At 42.5% G+C, this 20,137-nt stretch overlaps 1 protein-coding gene across 1 annotated transcript in view; it reads right to left on the bottom strand.

Annotated features, from left to right (window-relative positions):
- Positions 1-1,350: 1,350 nt before the first annotated feature.
- Positions 1,351-20,137, bottom strand: part of PTCD2 (pentatricopeptide repeat domain 2) — a 31,586-nt gene continuing 12,799 nt past the window's right edge. The window contains exons 7-10 of the mRNA XM_052659191.1: positions 17,890-18,003; positions 12,438-12,512; positions 5,203-5,316; positions 1,351-2,345 (exon numbers count right to left, since the gene is read on the bottom strand). Of these exons, the coding sequence (XP_052515151.1) occupies positions 2,121-2,345; positions 5,203-5,316; positions 12,438-12,512; positions 17,890-18,003 (528 nt within the window). The 3' untranslated portion in view covers positions 1,351-2,120. The remainder of the gene's footprint in view (positions 2,346-5,202; positions 5,317-12,437; positions 12,513-17,889; positions 18,004-20,137) is intronic.

The raw sequence follows: 20,137 nt of genomic DNA on the forward strand, positions 1-20,137 counted from the left end.
TGTTTTTCAAAGAAACTACCGTTTTAAAGAAATGGTCAATGTATACTGAGCATACTTTTTTTTTTAAGTCTTCAGAATCCTCAATTATTTTGATGTAGAACATTATACACACCAGTTACCTCAGTATTGAGTTGCCCATCAGTAAGACTTCTGGGAAGAGGTCAAAGAGCCCGGTTTCAGAGTCCACAGAAAACCACAGCCACTGGCGACTCAAAGCAACAAGGCTAAGGAAGGTCATGGCTCCTATTCATTGTTCACAAAATTCTTCTTTTTTTTTTGGCTAATGAATAGTTGTTAGCTAACAACCAAGGCCACATTCACCCAGGGCATTTTAATGTTCTCCATGGATGCTGGAGAAGATAAAAGATAAGTTGAGGGACAGGAAGCATGCCCTATTATTTCCCAAGACTTTGAAGACAGAGAAATTAAAATGCTTTTCTCTTTTACAAAATACCAGACTTATGTAAGATGTAATTAAGATTCTATGAAGGCAGAGAATTTTCTTTAAATGAAGCTTATGCTTCATAGAGCATAGGCTAAAGAAATTCTTTTGATATTTCTAAATAGGAGGAGGAACTCATGTGTTTATATATACAGTTCTTCAGCTAGGTGCAAAACTCTGAATGTAGTAATAACAGTTAACGGTTTTACAGCACTTACTTTGTGCAGACAAAACTGTTTGCTTTGCCTTTATTACCTCATTCCATCCTCACAGCAAGTCTATGGGGTGGCGCTACTATTATCCCTGTTTAACACACAAGGAGAGTGAGGGGAAACCCTGGCCACACAGTGAGTCAGGGAGCCCCCAACGCCCAGGCTCTGTTGAGCCCCTTCTTTCTTCTCTGAGACACAGTGTGGCACAGCGGGGCGGGCAGCAGACTAGGAATCTGGATTTTAATCTCGGCTCTACCTGAGACTACTCTTGCCAGTTTGGACGAGTCATTTCCTCGACCTGAAGGGGAAACTTAGAAGATTCCTCCTACTCTGAGAACTTCTGGTTCTGTGAACAGTTCTCGCCTCAGAATAACATCAAGTGAGAGTTCGCCCTGGTTTTAGAGGCAGCACTGAATAGGGAGTCTGCAGTGCTCCAGGAAGATGGCTGGGAGGTTGCAGCACTGTGGAGCCCTCAGGAAAGGCATGACCCCTCAGGGGCTGGGCTGCAAACCTTCCAGAGACAGGTCTCTGCAGGGAAGCTCTGACCTGCTGTCATGATGTATCTATTTAAAAAATAAAAATAAAGCATCCAAGGAGAGAAAAGAGAAAATCATTAACAAATGAGACAAACTATAGGACCAAGTATTATGGCTTATATAGAGAACTGAAGAATACAGAGAGCCATATGAGGTTATATTGACTTTTATTTTGAAAAGCACCTAGATTGCCAATGACCAAAGTGATAACCATGTGAATTTTGGCTTATTATCAGTTCTGAGAGTTAAATTCTGGTTTTGTTTGTCCTGCTGAGAAAACAAAACGTTTTCTCAGGACACTTTCAATTTCTTAATTTTTGAAAAAAACTTGACCCTACTGAACCTTGAAGTGAAAATTTCAAAACAGTATACAGAGTGACATAGGCACTATTATTTTACAGCTAGAAAAATGAGGGCTCTGGTGTCTTGTCCAGGGTCACAGGTAACAATGACAGCAGCAGTGAGAAAATCCTGGACTGTTTTCCAGGATGGTAGCGTAGGGTTTCAGACCTCCTTAATTTAGTAAGGCTATATTCTGCAAGTAATTACTCCCTGAAAATTAGTCAGATGGCCACTTACAGTGACATTCCTTCCTGCTAGTGCTTATTGGGTTCCACACTGGTTCTGGGAGCTGGACTGGAGCCCGTGGCCATGTTCCTTCAAGGATCCTCAGCCCTTTTCACAGAGAAGCCTCCTTCCTTCAGGAGCCAAGCTTTCCACTTCCTGTGTCTAGATCTTCATGGCGGCACAAAAGATGAATGTCTCAAGGCAGCATGCCAGCACTCAGTGAACTTGGAAATTCAAGGAGGAGACCAAGTGTTGATTCGTATAGTGTCCACTGGAATACAATGCCTGATTTCCTAGGAAGCCAGTGAGTCACTGAAGGCAGACCCCCTCCAACTCAGACCCACAGGAAGTTTGAACCCAGGGTTACTCAGCCCACAGGGACTGGCTGAGTGGCTGGAAGGTCCGACGGCTGACTGTCCTCTTGTTTAACAGCACTGTGTGGGACTGCCTGTCGCTGGGGGTGTGGCAGAGCAGGGCATCCAAAGTGTATGCGGTGACCTGTCCATTTGTGTGCAGCTTCTTGTTAAGCTCATCAAATTTGGCCAGGAGAGTGGGCACATCCTTCACTTTTTCCCTCACTTTGACCAGCTGAAGAAAAGCAAGAAGAGTGTATAGTTACCTCCCTGCAAGACTTCTTCCTTGTTCTTTTTATCCTCCAAAAAGCAGAGATATACATGCCAAAATAAAGTAGAGTGTGCATGTAAGTGGTAAAAATGAGGATACTGGGGCAGAGGCGTGATGACGATAAGGGATCCCACAAGCGTCAGACAACATTCGGAGTAGTACTCAAAAACCATCCCTGGTATTTTATAAAAGGGGGAGGGGTTCAAGTGGCACACACTACACAGTGAAACATACCAGGGAAAGGAGGGCAAGAGGGTGGAATCAGGTGTGTCCAATTTAACAGTAAGAGCAGGAGGCAGGGCCAGATGATGTAGGGCTTTCTAGCTCGTGGTAAGTTTTTTGGAATTATTCTAAAAGCCATCAGAGGGCCCATATGAGGACCTATCTGATGCAGATTTAAAAAGGCTGTATGGAGAACTAGAGGTACAAGGATGTGGGGACTAATCCAAGAGCGCCCATCATCAGGCAGGTGATGGTTTAGACTGAGAGGTGGATAGAAAAGATGGAGAAGTAGACGTAAATATTAGAGGTCTGCTTGGGAGATTAAGCTGAAAGGATTTATTGTCGAAGGGGAGAGGGAGGCATCAGCGGTGGCTTTCCAGTTCGGGCTTTAGGAACCTGGTGGTGGGGGTGGTCACTGTCTGATATGGGGAAGACGGGAGGGTGAGATTTAGGGAGGGAAGACCTAGAGCTGTGTTTTAGGCAAGACTGAGGTGTCTGCCAGACATCCAGGGTCTGAGGCATGGGGGCAAGGTCTAGACCAGGGGTGTGAATATTAGCATCGTAAGTATATGAATGGGATTTAAGTCTGTAGAAATCGGTGAACTCAGAATTAGAATGTGAAACTCCCTTCTGAACAAAGTCACCATTTTACTTACTTTAGTTCTTTTTAATGATATAACAACATTCTTGATATTTAGAACTAGCTCAAAAGCTGCTGGAGTTTTAGGGATCAATTCACTTCTTAAGCAGCTCCCCAAGTGGCCTCATAGCAACCAGGGGACACAGTGAACCAGAGGGTGAGCTTTCTAAGTAAATCAGCCTTATAGGCTTAGAGGGGGAAAATCATAGAAAAACCATCAGTGTTTTCCAGTGTGAAGTTTGTCTAGATGCTTTGAAGTAAAGTGAAGTGAAAGTCGCTCAGTCATGTCCGACTCTTTGCAACCCCATGGACTATACGGTCCATGGGATTGTAATCTGGGCAGCATATTGATGGGCCAGGTCTAAGGGAAGGGCTGATTAACTTGAGTGCTAGTGAGAACGTGGAAGTCATGTCAGTGCTGCACACACTTGCACACGATTGTGTATGTTAAGGCCAGCTTACATCTCTGGTTTCCCTGCTTTTCTAAACATATTCCAAAAAGGCTTAGGTAAGTCACAACCTACAAAGAGTGAAGATCTCAGATAGATCTTTACATTTAATCATGACCAGTTAGCTTCTCCACAGGATCCCTCTGCCAGCCTTCAGCTGGGGGTGAGGGTGGGCACAGGGCTGGGACGGCCGCCTTGTGGCGGAGGGGAGGCCCCTGCCACTGTGCTCTGCTGCCAACCTGCCATCTCGGGTGCCAGCTGAGACCCAGCCAGGACCCAGCTGCCCAAGGCTGGGGAAGAGGGAGAAAAACGTGGAGGACCAACCAACAGGTCCCTGGATTAGTCAAAATGACATCGCCAGTATCATTACCAACAAAGTGATCCCTGCCAATAATTAATGATTTCTTTACCGTCTCTTTCCCCTTTTTAGGTTATATATGACTAGCAATGTACAAACTACTAGTTTCAAATGACTTGTGATAACTCCTCTTTCTGTACTTAAGCCATACTTTAAAACAAAAGTATGACATTTGTTTCATTTTGCTCTCAGTGTTTTGAAATTGCTTCTTTTTATTTAATTTTATTTTATAATCTTGCAAAACAGTTATATGGTTCCCTCAGTTGGTTTGTTCAGGAGCTTAGAGAAGCTTTACTCTGGTTTCATATCTGGCAGGTCTAGCACCTCTTCTTTCACAGAGTTTTCTCAGCTATTCTCGCTAGTTTGCTCTTTCTACTAAACCTTAACTACAGGAAAAACCTGATAGTATTTTTATTGGAATGTTACATTATCACGTCAGCTTGGGAAGGGCTGACTTTATGAGCTTGCCTCTTCCTATCTAAACACCTGCCATATCGTTTCACTTGTTTAAGTAGGGGAGTATTTTTGGTTTTGTTTTTTTTTCTTTTTGAGGATGAGAGATTACAGCCTACTGTTTGCCTGTGGGATGATTCACAGCGAAGGCGAGCGATAGAGATGATGCTCAGAAGAAGGTGATACCACTTCTGGGCTCAGGCCCTGGGCGGGGTCAGAGGGGCTGGGCTCCCAGGCTCTGGAGCGGGGCCCGCAGTCGCCACAGCTTCAGGAGGGAAGACGGGGGGTGCGGGAGAGGGGCAAGGAGGTGTCAGTGTGGCAGCGGGTCTCCTCTAATTGCTTCTGTCACCTCTGCGTGACAGGAAGCAAGGTCATCAACTCAGAGTAAGGAATAGGGAGAAGGAATTGGATGCTTGAGGAGAAAGGAAAAAGAAAAACAAAAAAAGCGCTGACACTCATAACACAGTGTGGGGAAACGAACAATGTAGAAGAAACGAGTTTTCCTAGAATTTCAGAGGACACGTCGTGTTAGAGGGGAAGTCTTTGCACTCACGTGTGGAAGTCTTACAGCAGGAATGACAGAGAGGCGGCCGGGTTTACCAGGCTCTGTAAGGAGGCGGCCTGCAGGGTTAAGGCACCAAGCAGGCCTCTGAGAGTGCTCCTGTGCCTTCACCTGAATCCTGCAGAAACCGCACTTACCACTTCTTCTGAGAATACATGTCTTTTCACAAATCTTGACCAATTTCCCTCTGTGGCATCCTTTAATATGTCTATTAGAGTTTCCAACATATTTGACTGGATATGGATCATAATCTGAATAAAAAGAAGAAACAAGAGAAATGAGACTGAGCCCGTAATCAGCACTGAGAAACGCGCCCTGTGAGAGAAGGAAACGGCCGCCTACTCCAGTGGTCTTGCCTGAAGAATCCCAGGGACGGCGGAGCCCGGTGGGCTGCCGTCTGTGGGGTTGCACAGAGTCGGACATGATTGAAGCGACTTAGCATGCATCCATGCATTGGAGAAGGAAATGGCAGCCCACTCCAGTGCTCCTGCCTGGAGAATCCCAGGACGGCGGAGCCTGGTGGGCTGCCATCTATGGGGTCGCAGAGTCGGACACGACTGAAAGCAACTTACCAGCAGCAGCATGAAAGCCTATGCTTTTCATGCTATTTCCAAATCATTTGTGTGCACAGGTTCAAAAGAGCTTTGATGAATGCCCACCAGCCAAAAAACATGTTTTCCAATAGCTAATAAAAACACCACGGCTTCAGAACTTGTCTCAAGGCAGAAATGGAGAGGACAGGGATCCTGCACTCTGACACACTTGGGTCAGAACCCTGGCACTGGCAGTTATAGCTCAGTGAGTCTTGCCAGGTGTTCGATCTCTCTTTCAATATCTTTTTTTGTAAAATGAGGAAAGTACCTTTACAGCTCACATTTTGTGTTACTGTGAACATTAAACATCAACACACAGGAGGTCCTCAGTAAACATTACTATGAGTTTCTTCCTATTTCCTCTGTAGTCAGAGAATATGACAATCAGACAATCTCATAAGACTGGCTCTGGGGCAAAAGATTCCTTTACCTTTTTAACTTTTTTGGTTAGGAAATTGCAAGCATAGAGATTGTTCAAGCATAAAGTGGAAGCTGATTAAAGTCTTAATGAGGCCCTCCTATTTACATTATAGTTATCAAACTGGGTACTGTACTTGGCTTTCAAAATGATACCACTAACTACTTTCCATCATATATAATTAACATACTGGAAAAAAAGAACACATTTCCGCTGCACCCCATTACCAATGTTCATTGGTGTAATTTGAAGAATACGGTAAAGTTTAAAGAAAATGAGAATAATTCAGAATTCACCAACTAATGTTAACCATTGTTTATAATCTCATGTATTATCCTCCAAATCTATTAATTTCTCCAATTCTGCTTCTTGATCAATTATTATGAAATGAATATTTTCCCATAGCATCAGGAAGTTTTAGAAAAAAATAAAACCTCATTTCTTTAATGATGAATGCATAGCAATCCATCATATAAGTAATGCATCAAACAGAGCAATACCATCTTTATCAATAAATGTTCAGGTATTTTAAAAAACTGTTACTTTCTTAGACTTGACTCCCATAAGTGAAATTATAAAATCAAAAGGTATAAACATTTTTAAGGCTCTCTATCTTTAGGAAAGAGATTTTCTGAAAGAGATGTTCCATTTTTATACAAAAGTAGCTAAATTTTCTTACTAGTCCATTTTATAATATTGTATGCTTGCTGAGCATACAATCAGGATGAGGGGTTATCTTTGGTTCTACAGAACAGAATGAAATGACCCCACGTAGCCTGACTCCAAAGGACCTGATCTAAGTTGTGTTCAGAACACAGGCAGAATTCTTTGTCAGGACAGAACACCCCATGGGTTTCTCACAGTCAGGTGGAAGCACTGACTGCCTTTAGTCCAGACTGTATTTTCAAGGATCTCTGTACAACCAGTGGCGTGGGAGGACAGAGTGTTTAATGCAAAGCTGAGGGCAGGTATACTTACTGCCCATTTTAAGAGATTTGAGTTTTCCAAGTTCATGGTTCCTCTCTTAAAACGTAAACCCCTGTGTGTGCAAGAGATGCATGGACCTCTTCATGTTGCTCTGTGGGAACTGGGCTCAAGAAGCTGAAGCAAAGATGCTCATCCTCTGGCCGCTGCTCTTGCCCTGAGTTGTAAACCATCCTTCATCTCTTGGTGTCTCACGTTCTCTAACAGCATCCAGGAAACTGTGGCAGGCTGACTTACTAGCTTGGAAGTGGAGTAAAATCTCTAAGTCTTAATAGTTCTCAAACTGTTTTGTTAATAAAAACCAATCCCAATTTGGTTAGCAGCGGTCTCTTGGGTCAAAGCCAAGGACAAGTCTTATCTCGTTGATGCTACATCTGCAGTGGCTGGCACTGAGCAAACTCTCAATAAGAAATGAGAAAGGGAGTGTAGGTCCCCAAGCAATTTGCAAGGGTAAACCTCCTGGAGCTCATGCTAGAAACTTCCAATGATATGCATCTGGAAGATTTCAGCTGTTCTTTCCCAGCTTCTCTCTTGCCTCCAGCAGCTATCTCTGATTCAACAGGGATTTCAAGAATGAGGTTCAGTACCTTGAACTGTATTGATGAAGGGCAACACAGATGAGGTGGTTACTGATGAAAGGCAAAGAGAAAATTTAAAGCTAGGAGCTTGTCTCAAACTGAAGTCTCAAGGTACAATTAGAAAAGCTAAATCAGGGTACAGTGCTTTGCTTTCATCTTACAGATTTCAAACAAAAGGCTAGGAAAATTGAATTAGCAAGGAGCAGGCGGAATTTTGGTTACGAAAAACTACTCAAAGAACAGTTCCTGCCCCTCTGATTTTCTGAGACCTCAAGAAATGTTAACAAGTCACTGGACACCTTTGACCAAAAAAGGGAACAGAAGTCCTGAACATGCAGAAATTTGCATTTCTTTTTTCAAGTTTGCTATATTTGAAGTAGAACAGCATAGTGTGGTAGAGATTGCTAATTTTCTAACCAGTATCCATTTTCCTTTTTTTTTTTTTTTTTTGATAACTGATGCCGTCATGTATAGAACTCAAAAACTGTATTTCTCAGGTCTGTGTGCAACTAGATGTGGCCATGGGTTTAAGCTCTTGCTAGTAACATGCTAGTGCAAGTTGTTGGGTGAGACATTTGGGAAAGCATTCTTTTTTTCTTTTTGGAGGATAACTGCTTTACAATAAGGGACCAACTTCTCTGTCCTCCTGCATTCTCCTATTTCTTGCTGGAACAGATGTAATGGATGGAAGTCATGTGCTTAGGATGGCGGTGTGGAGATACAGAAAGAGGCCAGGTCCCTGATGACATTATGGAACGTCATACCAGACCTATAGCGACCACCTCTGGTTTTCTACTTGGAAGAAAAGGAAAGCCTCTTATTTGCATAGACTTTTGTTATCTTTAGAGTCTGCCTTGCTTCCAATCAAATGCAATTCTTAAACATATTAAGTGAGATGATGCCACAAAGGGTTTTATAAGAAATTATAATAAGTCCTGCCTCCTTTCCTACTTGGGCAGCCTAGTAGACTTCCCATCTGAGCTAGGACTTTAGGGTGGCCTTCGTGAGTAGAGAAACAAACATTAAAACATTCACTTGTGTTAGATAAATGATAAAAGCAGTGAAACTGACCCCTTGGAAATTCCCCTGCAGAGTAATTCAGTTCCAAAATGGGTGTAGATTTCTGCAGAGATGATTAGAATTCAAATAAAATTGGTGGAAAACTCCCCTTTGTTGGCCTCTGCTACTTTCAGACATATTTGGAAGTGAAAAGCAGTCCTCTGACATTGAGCAGCGATGCTCCAGAGGGGGCTCTGGTTCTTCTGGGATTGATGAGTTTAAGTTCAGAAAGAAGGTCAGGGTCAGCACGCATGTGCCTCGGTGAGATCGCGTGCTCCGTCAGGCCTGTGTGAAACGAGCATGAGCTGGGAAATGGGAGACCAGGTCCTCTGGGCTGTATCAGCAGCAGGAGCAATTTCAGTGAAAAGAAAATTAGGGTGAGGAGGGAAAATTAGGTAAGTTCAAATTCCAACTGGCAGCAAGAAAAGATTTTAGTCTAAGGCATGAATTTTTAAAGATCAGGAAAAAAAAACCAACTTCATTTATTTCTGCTGATACTGACTGAATGGACTCTCTATTCAGCCTACTTGTCAGGTTTCCATTTCTGAATAATTAACAAATCGCCCTTATGGATTCTAAGTAGATGACTCAGCCTTGGAGAAGCTAGGGCCCAATAAATTATTTTTTAAAGACCTGCTCTAATAGCAGAGACCCCAAATCTGAAAGATTTCTAAACATGAGAATGGCAACCATCTCTTTTTCACCATCCCCAAAAAGAGAAAGCAAGCTTATATTGAAATAGGAGAAATTTACAAAGGACATTGGAAGAATTGCCTGAGTGACAGTTTTTAAACAAGAAAACTCTCTAAGTGTCTGGACAGTGGATAATACCATGACCTAGTTCATGGAGGGGATGATTCATATTCAAGATCAATTCAAGGTTTCTTGGCGCATGTATTGGCTGTCTCCCCTAACCCCCTACCTCCCCCAGGAGGAGCTGCTGGGCTGCCCTGGCTCACGATTGCACTCCCTACCATGCTCTGGATTTCTCTTCCGACTGAGATGGACACTTAGTCCTTGGCAGACTCGTGTTTTATTTCTACCACGCCTTTCTCATTTGGGGAAAAAAAAAAAAAATCATGACTAGAGTCTCATAACAACTGTGACAGCAAGCCAAGGATTGAACAGATGAGGAATGTAAATTCAAGGACATGAAATGTGTGTACCAACAGCAGATTCATTTTTTAAAATCCAGTCCTGTGTTCCCTTCCTTATGCAGGAGGAGCAGTTTGCTCCAATCCTAGATAAAAGGCGCACAGTGCTAATCTCTGTAGGTCTGGAGTGGTGGGGAAACCCTAGGCTTTGTAGTCAAACAGATTTGTTTAATTAGCTGCAAGAAGAACCTAGGTAACATCCTTACCCTTTGAATCTTCATTTTCCACATGTATAATATGGAGAAATACTGTTCTAACAATGTTCTATAAAGTAAACCAATAGATATAAGTACCTAACATGGTACCTTAGCTAAAATAAACAAAAATTCTGCCAAGCTCACTGCCTTCCATTTCTCACCAACCCTTAATGATCTCCCCACACTAACTTCAACTCTAGGAAAAGCTACTAATGATCCACGTAAACCTTCTCTCTCACACTCTCCTGGGTTCCTTTCCCACCTGATGCTGTGAACCACCTGGAGCCTTGGCAGTTCTGCAGCTCTCCAGTCGTGAGGTGAGTGCATCTGCAGTGCAGGCACTCTCTCTCAGAAGCAGATATTTACTTAGAGACCCAGAGCCATTCACATCCGGTAGTAAGCAGAAAAGGAAAAAAAAAAATCACATATATGTCTGCTGAAAGATCTGGCTTCCTAGTCTGTTGGGCTTATTGGCTCAGATGACCTGGGGTTCTGGACTCTGGACCGTTGCCATCTTGGACTCCCAGATCTGCTGCAGCTGAGAGCTTCACAGGCTGGCCCGCCGTTTCCGCTCCAGTGCCCTGTCTCAGCCAGGGCCTGCCTGCAGAAGGTGACGGCACGTCGGGCTGTCAGCACTCCTGGGTGTCGACGAGAGTGCCATTCCTCCCTTGCCTTTCGCTGACGCCTCTTCTGCTTCACCACTGATGCCTTGTAAACTCATTTCTGGGAGCTCTCTCTCCCTTTCTTATGACGTTCACCAGTTTATATCAGATCCATTACCAGGTTTTACAGATGAGCTCTTAACTGAGCACTGACACTCATCCCTGCTCGGGGCTCATGCCCTTTGCTAACCACAAGATCTCTGTTAGGGTATTTTTCTAATATTTAGTCTCTTCCCTTCTAAACCCACCTCTTTCTCTTTTTTCCAGGCAGGTTCTCTGCTATCACTGTCTCCATCTTTCTGGTTCCCTAGATTCATCTTTCCCTCCTGTGTAAGCATTCTGATGGTCAGATATATGGTCTTTTTATCTCAGACTTCTTGCTGGAACTTGTTACCCAAAGTTTACCATAAAGGCTTATCTAGTCCTTTTCTTGAAAGTCATCTGGGCACGGGTCTGGGGATGACATTTGAGGGTAATTATGAGCAGAACTAAAAGCATGGACGCTTGGAGTTCTGCCCAATTCCTATTCATAGGTCCTAGGATTTGTTACAAATAAATAATCCTTTTTATTTAACATATTTCATTTTAAACAAATCCTACTGGTATTAGCAAACATCACTGAACACTGACTGCATGCCATGCACTAAGTGTGCTGTGCTAATCACTCTATATGCATTATTTATTCAGTTCTCATAATGACAGAAGGTATGATTACTAGTGTTATTTCAGACAAAAGGGAAAATGGGGTCCATAGAGGTTAAGTACCTTTGACTAAGGAATCAGAGCTAGGAGGAGAACTAACAAACTAACCTGCAAACTAGAACCCTCAGCAAAATTAATCTCCCAACAGAGAATGCCCTTTCCCCTGCATCCCTCCAGCCCACAGCCCTGTCCTCCTTCCGAACCTACTCAGCACTTCTCTCCTCCCCAGGCTTTAGCTCCTGCTGGCTGGCCCTTCCCTCCCCAGCCTGGAATACCACTCTGGCTAGGACCTGCGATCCCAGCTCAGGGCATCTTGGTGTTCACACATTTCTGTTCTTCTGACAATGTTTTCCTCATCTTGGTCCCTTGATGTTTCAGGAGACTGTAAGTTCTAGGGGCTTTTTTTTCAACTCCCCACAACACAAATGTAGTCAGCATATAAGCAGGGCCTCAACAGGGCCTGGCTGAGTGGGTGCTGTGTGTGTCTTTACTGACAGGAGAGTCTCTTAGTCTTTTCATTGCCCCAAGAAGGTGAGGATGACTCACTGGGTAGACAGGCCACGGCAGGCTGGCAAAGTAAGAATGAGAAGAGCGAGCATTTACTGAGTGTTTACCAGGTTAGACACCACTTTATGCACTGCGGATATGCTGGCTCCGTGAGTCGGGTACCATGGATAGGAGGTAGTCAGCATGCAGGCTCTTCTTAGAGTCTCAGTGAAGAGACTGCAGAGCCCATCCCCTGTCTCTAAATTGACAGCCTTCTGTAGTCCTGTGTTACACCTGAAGCGTTTAGCCACCTCTTCTGATGAGCATGTCTGTGTTTCCCACCTATTTCTAAACAACTGGAAGCTCATGTTGACTCCTCTCACAGGGCTCTACTATAACTTTCACACAGTGATTGATAAATGAACAGAATGAATAAAGACCTTGGGAGATCAAAAGTCATTTGCTGTACACAGACAAAAAAAAAAATCCCTTTTATTACATTTCAAGCCTTACTTTAAAACCATAAACAAGTTACTTACATTTAAATTAGTGCAGATTATGCTTTCTGGGTTCATGATTTGAGAAAAAATGGATATAGCTTTTGCCACCTGGTTCTAGAAGGAAGAAAAACAAGTCAGACCCTCAAGTCATATAAACATTACTCTGCTGTAATAAAGATGATTTAAAGATGTCAAAATAGTCCTATCCATGGTGCCCCAGGGTTTTGAAGTCCACAGAGAAAAGAATGTTTTCTAGTAATCAAAAATGAACATTCTGTAAAATGTTTCCACTGTGGCATATTTCTTAATGTTTTAACAACCTGCCTGAGTTCCACTTTTTAGGATGGAGGCATAAAGTTGGCATGTCCCCTCTCTCATTGGAATGAGCTCTCAAAAAAAAAAAAGCAAGTTTGAGAAATAGAAATGCAAACCCATTTTTGGCCTAATTAGAACATAGCAGAAACCTCAAACCAAAGAAGAGGTTTGCATTGCCAAAAACATTGGAGATAGAGCTTGTGTGAGCTCTGGACGGAGGAGTAAGAGGAGGAAATGGCTGCATATCCCAGAAGAAGCGCAGAGTTGTCCTCAAAAGCGAGGGCACAGCAAGAAGTACTCACTTTCTCTTTACAATGGTGGTAGGGGAGTTTAGGACTAGTAGCAAGATCTCTGGATCCCTTTGATGGCAGATGTGAGGCTAACTAAGAATTTACACAGATCAATGGAATAAGATAGAAAACCCAGAAATAAACCCATGCACCTATGGGTATCTTATTTTTGACAAAGGAGGCAAGAATATACAATGGGGCAAAGACAGCCTCTTCAATAAATGATGACACTAGACAGCTATGTGTAAAAGAATGAAATTAGAACACTTCCTGACACCATACACAAAGATAAACTCAAAATGGATGAAAGACCTAAACGTAAGACCAGAAACTATAAAACTCTTAGAGGAAAACATAGGCAGGACACTCAATGACATAAATCAAAGCAAGATCCTTTAAGATCCACCTCCTAGAGTAATGGAAATAAAAACAGAAGTAAACAAGTGGGACCTGATTAAACTTAAAAGCTTTTGCACAGCAAAGGAAACTATAAGCAAGGTGAAAAGACAACCCTCAGAATGGGAGAAAATAATAGCAAATGAAACAACTGACAAAGGATTAATTTCCAAAATATACAGGCAGCTCATACAACTCAATACCAGAAAAACAAACAACCCAATCAAAAAGTGGGAAAAGACTTAAACAGACATTTCCCCAAAGAAGACATACAGATGGCTAACAAACACATGAAAAGATGTTCAACATTGCTTATTATTCAGTTCAGTTCAGTTGCTCAGTCGTGTCCGACTGTTTGCGACCCCATGAATCGCAGCACGCCAGGCCTCCCTGTCCATCACCGACTCCCGGAGTTCACTCAGATTCACGTCCATCGAGTCAGTGATGCCATCCAGCCATCTCATCCTCTGTCGTCCCCTTCTCCTCCTGCCCCCAATCCCTCCCAGATCAAAGTCTTTTCCAATGAGTCAACTCTTTGCATGAGGTGGCCAAAGTACTGGAGTTTCGGCTTTAGCATCATTCCTTCCAAAGAAATCCCAGGGCTGATCTCCTTCAGAATGGACTGGTTGGATCTCCTTGCAGTCCAAGGGACTCTCAAGAGTCTTCTCCAATACCACAGTTCAAAAGCATCAATTGTTTGGCGCTCAGCCTTCTTCACAGTCCAACTCTCACATCCATACATGACCACTGGAAAAACCATAGCCTTGACTAGACGGACCTTAGTCGGCAAAGTAATGTCTCTGCTTTTGAATATGCTATCAAGGTTGGTCATAACTATCCTTCCAAGGAATAAGGGTCTTTTAATTTCATGGCTGCAGTTACCATCTGCAGTGATTTTGGAGCCCCCCGAAATAAAGTCTGACACTGTTTCCACTGTTTCCCCATCTATTTCCCATGAAGTGATGGGACCGGATGCCATGATCTTCACTTTTTGAATGTTGAGTTTTAACCAAGTTTTTTCACTCTCCTCTTTCACTTTCATCAAGAGGCTTTTTAGTTCCTCTTCACTTTCTGCCATAAGGGTGGTATCATCTGCATATCTGAGGTTATTGATATTTCTCCCGGCAATCTTAATTCCAGCTTGTGCTTCTTCCAGCCCAGCGTTTCTCATGATGTACTCTGCATATAAGTTAAATAAGCAGGGTGACAATATACAGCCTTGATGTACTCCTTTTCCTATTTGGAACCAGTCTGTGGTTCCATGTCCAGTTCTGTTGCTTCCTGACCTGCATACAGATTTCTCAAGAGGCAGGTAAGGTGGTCTGGTATTCCCATCTTTTTCAGAATTTCCATGGTTTATTGTGATCCACACAGTCAAAGGCTTTGGCATAGTCAATAAAGCAGAAATAGATGTTTTTCTGGAACTCTCTTGCTTTTTCCATGATCCAGTGGATGTTGGCAATTTGATCTCTGGTTCCTCTGCCTTTTCTAAAACCAGCTTGAACATCAGGAAGTTCATGGTTCACGTATCGCTGAAGCCTGGCTTGGAGAATTTTGAGCATTACTTTACTAGCATGTGAGATGAGTGCAACTGTGTGGTAGTTTGAGCATTCTTTGGCATTGCCTTTCTTTGGGATTGGAATGAAAACTGACCTTTTCCAGTCCTGTGGCCACTGCTGAGTTTTCCAAGTTTGCTGGAATATTGAGTGCAGCACTTTCACAGCATTATCTTTCAGGATTTGAAATAGCTCAACTGGAATGCCATCACCTCCACTAGCTTTGTTCGTAGTGATGCCTTCTAAGGCCCACTTGACTTCACATTCCGGGATGTCTGGCTCTAGGTGAGTGATCACATCATTGTGATTATCCAGGTCATGAAGATATTTTTCGTACAGTTCTTCTGTGTATTCTTGCCACCTCTTCTTAATATCTTCTGCTTTTGTTAGGTCCATACCATTTCTGTCCTTTATCAAGCCCATCTTTGCATGACATGTTCCCTTGGTATCTCTAATTTTCTTGAAGAGATCTCTAGTCTTTCCCATTCTGTTGTTTTCCTCTATTTCTCTGCATTGGTTGCTAAGAAGGCTTTCTTATCTTTTCTTGCTATTCTTTGGAATTCTGCATTCAGATGCTTATATCTTTCCTTTTCTCCTTTGCTTTTTGCTTCGCTTCTTTTCACAGCTATTTGTAAGGCCTCCCCAGACAGCCATTTTGCCTTTTTGCATTTCTTTTCCATGGGGATGGTCTTGATTCCTGTCTCCTGTACAATGTCACAAACCTCATTCTACAGTTCATCAGGCACTCTATCTAGGCCCTTAAATCTATTTTTCACTTCCACTGTATAATCATAAGGGATTTGATTTAGGTCATACCTGAATGGTCTAGCGGTTTTCCCTACTTTCTTCAATTTAAGTCTGAATTTGGTAATAAGGAGTTCATGATCTGAGCCATAGTCAGCACCTGGTCTTGTTTTTGTTGACTGTATAGAGCTTCTCCATCTTTGGCTGCAAAGAATATAATCAGTCTGATTTCAGTGTTGACCATCTGGTGATGTCCATGTGCTCATTATTAGAGAAATGCAAATCAAAATTACAATGAGATATCACCTCACACTGGTCAGAATGGCCCTCATCAAAAAGTCTACAAACAATAAATGCTTTAAAGGGTGTGGAGAAAGGGAACACTCTTGCACTGTTGGTGGGAATGTAAATTGATACAGCCACTATGGAAGATGGTATGGAGATTCCTTAAAAATCTAGGAATAAAACCACCATATGACCCAGCAATCCCACTCCTAGGCATGTACCCTGAGGAAACCAAAGTTGATAGAGACACATGTATCCCAGTGCTCACTGCAGCACTATTTACAATAGCTAGAACATGAAGCAACCTAGACGTCCATCGACAGATGAATGGATAAAGAAGCTGTATAGATACACAATGGAATATTACTCAGCCGTAAAAAGGAACCCATGTGAGTTGGTTCCAATGAGGTGAATGAACCTAGAACCTATTATACAGAGGGAAGTGAGTCAGAAAGAGAAACATAAGTATCATAGTCTAACACATATATATAGAATCTAGAAAAATGGTCTTGAAGAATTTCCTTATAGGGCAGCAATGGAGAAACAGATATAGAGAACAGACTTATGGACATGCGGAGAGGGGAGGAGAGGGTGAGATGTATGGCGAGAGAAACATGGAAACTTATATTACCATATATAAAATAGATAAGCAATGGGAATTTGCTGTATGGCTCAGGAAACTCAAACAGGGGCTCTGTATTAACCTAGAGGGGTGGGATGGGGCGGGAGATGGGAGGAAGTTTCAAAAGGGAGGGGATATATATATATATATATGGCTGATTCATGTTGAGGTTTGACAGAAAACAGCAAAATTCTATAAAACAATTATCCTTCAATAAAAAATAGATTAATTTTTAAAAATAAAGTAAAAAAAACAGAAAAAGAATTTACACAGATCACCCATATTTGCAGGAATGGTATGTGACTTATAGCAGCAGTAGAGAAGAGACTTTTCATTCAGAATCACCTCCATGCCTATTCCCATTGGCCAGGCAGAAACAAAGCCTATACATATTTGTAGAAAACTCCATACATAAAGAAAATGCCTGCTACCCAAGACCATGGCAGCATGGCTCGGGTTTCTTCTGACATGAGTCTTCTACAGATGTCTAGTCTAAGAGAGATGTATGTTCTTCAGTGATGAATAACCAAAAAAGAACCAGCATGTGATCTATCTAGAGACAATGAGGGGGAAAAAGAAAGGATTACAGCAAGAAAAAGAAAAGAACCAACAGATGAAGAAATCCCAACGAAAACATGTTTCCATGGATATAAAGGTCAGAAATGAGAAAAATGAACAAGATCAGATGACTCAGAAGTGGGGAAAAAAAAATCAGGCAGGCCTCAGATTTCTCCATGGCAACATTCCACTCTAGAAGAGAGAACAATGCCAAAGAAAACCTCCAGGAAAGGAAATATCACTTTACAATTTTATTTCTGACAAAACTGTAGTTCAGGTAAAACAAAAAAAACCAAAATAAAACAAAAAAAGACAAATAACTTTAAATACCAGGAACTCAAGGAATACTGTTCCCCTGAAGAATTTATTAGAAGACACACCATGGAGAGCCTTAGATTGAAAACTGTTCTCTGAGCACATTACATAGCAAATGAATCATCTGAAATTTAAACTTTAATTCCTTGAGAAATTTCTCCGAGTGCAGCCTCCCTCATTGATTTTCCACAGGATTCCCCCTAGTCCCATGTAAACAGCAGTGCATGTTAGGCCCTCAGCTATGAATGAAAACACTCTCTGGAGGCAGGTTGCCATGGTACCAAAGGCACTGGTCTCCTTATGGGGACTTTTTCCTACCAGAGTCAGAGGCGTAAAGAAAGAAGAGCAGGAACACCTGAGGAGCCAACTTGCCCGCCCCCAGTTCATTTATGTGTACCCCACAGCCTCACCTGGTTCAGAGCTAATGCCACTGCAAAACAGGATGCTCTCCTGGAGAGGATTTCTCCTTTGATTAGGGCTTCTTCTCTTAATGTGGTACAGATTTGAAAAGATTCAGGGCTATTCTGGGGAAGACAGGATTGCTGGATAAATGTCACAAACCTTTGAGTTTAGTAAGTTGATTAGTGGTGCTCCGTGTTCTAGATTTCCGTTTGGGAGAACTTCCCGGAGCCTATCTGAAGCCACTTAAAAGACAGCTCCACATCGAGCTCCATTTACTTTTTGTAAACAGGCTCAGTTAGCTACACATATAGCAGTTCAAATCTAAATGAACTCCATCTTTAGCTCTTTGCCAGTTTCTCTGATTGGGGGCGGCTCTGCCCGCAAACACTTGGATTACTTTTCATCCAGGCAGGCTGGTTTCAGACACAGGTACCAGAGCAGACAAGTGTGAAGAGTCAGCCTGCTTCAGCCACGTTAGAGGACAGAGCAAAGCTCAGCAACACACACAGCTTTTCCTGAGGAGGTTTCCAATCCAAAAATATCCATTTTAAGTCAAATGTGTGAAAACATAAAAACTTTTTTGAATGTAAATCATGAAAGAATCCCATGAAAACAGAACCCAAACAACCTAACAACATAAGCGATACACAAACCAACAGACAGCAGGGGTGAAACAGAATTCTCTTCCTTTGTGTTGATGGTGGGTGAGGCTTATGACAGCAGCGTCAGCTCTGTACCTACGTGTGTGTCTGTTATGACGTGATTCACAACTCAAATCCTAAAGGAACGCCTGAATTTAATGAGAGAGGACAGCTCCCCAAATTGACTTGCAGTCTGTAACGGCTGACCAGTGTTGCAACTCGTCTCCCCACTGAGTGAAATGAGTTATTCTTGGAAAAGTCCTCTGGCCCTTCATAAGCAGTAGAGTTAAATTCTCTCCACTTCAATATATACTCAGGGAGGCATCTTAAAGAAGGTCAGGAAGCTGGGTGTCACAGTGCTGAGGAAGTGATGCTCAAGCGTGTGTTGCACTGGCCTCTGATTCACAGGTCATAAAGTGGTAGAGTTAGTTGGAAAGGACCATCTAACAGTCTGGCAGTCAGCAAACTATGACCCTGGGGCCAAAGCCAGCTACGTAAGACTGGCTCCTACGTTTTTTTAAAAGGTCTCTAAAACTAAAGATGATGAGGTGACAGGGACCATAAGTGGCAGAGCCCCAACGTCTAAAATACTAACTATCTGGCCTTTTAAAGAAAAAGCTTGCTGACTCCTGAATCCAAACATTTCCTTTCACAAATGAGGTAAGTAATTTCAAAACTAGTTCTTGCTGAAGTTGAGACTAGAGTTCACAATGTTCAGTTTCCAGGTTGGTTTCTTTTCCCTGTAACCAGCTGACCCTCTTGCTTTGGAAAGTCGATACTGCTTTATTTTTCAGGGAATTTTTCAATACCCATATTCTACTTTGCTTAGTGTTCCTTCATTTTCAGTATAAGGAGGTTTTGTTCAGTTAAAATGGCAAGAATGTGTACAATAATGCATGGAACCTGGGTCCCTGTATTTCAGTTACCATTTGTGCATTCAATAAGTAATAAAGAAATAGTCTATGTGCCAGAAACAATCCTGATATAGTGATGAGAATAGGGATCTATGTCATGCTCTCTATTATCAAATAATGTCTTCTAATGTCACATACATTTATTAAAGATCAGCTGTGAACCAGACACTGTTCAGTGCTGGCATATAACGGTGCTTCAAGGAGTAGCCTCTATGGGGGAAGGAATGTGCGTCTCCTTGGTGTATCAGGCAGTGTTATGAGTGCCATGTCTGTGACTACAAATAGAGCACAATCAAGGGATACCACAAGAGCGAGACGTCACTTCCAACTCAGTGATCACAGAAGAATCCACAGATGAGGACAAAGCAGCCCTTGAGATCACCCTCGAAGGATGCCAAGACTTCCAGGGGAGAGGGCCCCAGACATGACTGGTCTGGCAATGTCCAGAGGACCAACTCTCCAACAGAGTTTGAACCCGGCATCCTGCTTCTTGCTCTCATTATCTGCACAAATGCCAGAGAAGACTGAAAGATGATGAAATTGCCTTTCCCCTGATAGGACTGTCTGGCATGGCTAACTTGGGTTTTCTAAAAATGAACATATTTTAAATGGAAATATCTGCACCAGATGGAAAACAGACTTCAGAGGAACTGAATTTTATTTGTAGAGGAGAAAAAAAAATTAAATCCTCTGTCAAACAC

Source organism: Budorcas taxicolor, chromosome 20 (assembly GCF_023091745.1).
Source record: "Budorcas taxicolor isolate Tak-1 chromosome 20, Takin1.1, whole genome shotgun sequence".
Lineage (NCBI taxonomy): Eukaryota > Metazoa > Chordata > Mammalia > Artiodactyla > Bovidae > Budorcas > Budorcas taxicolor.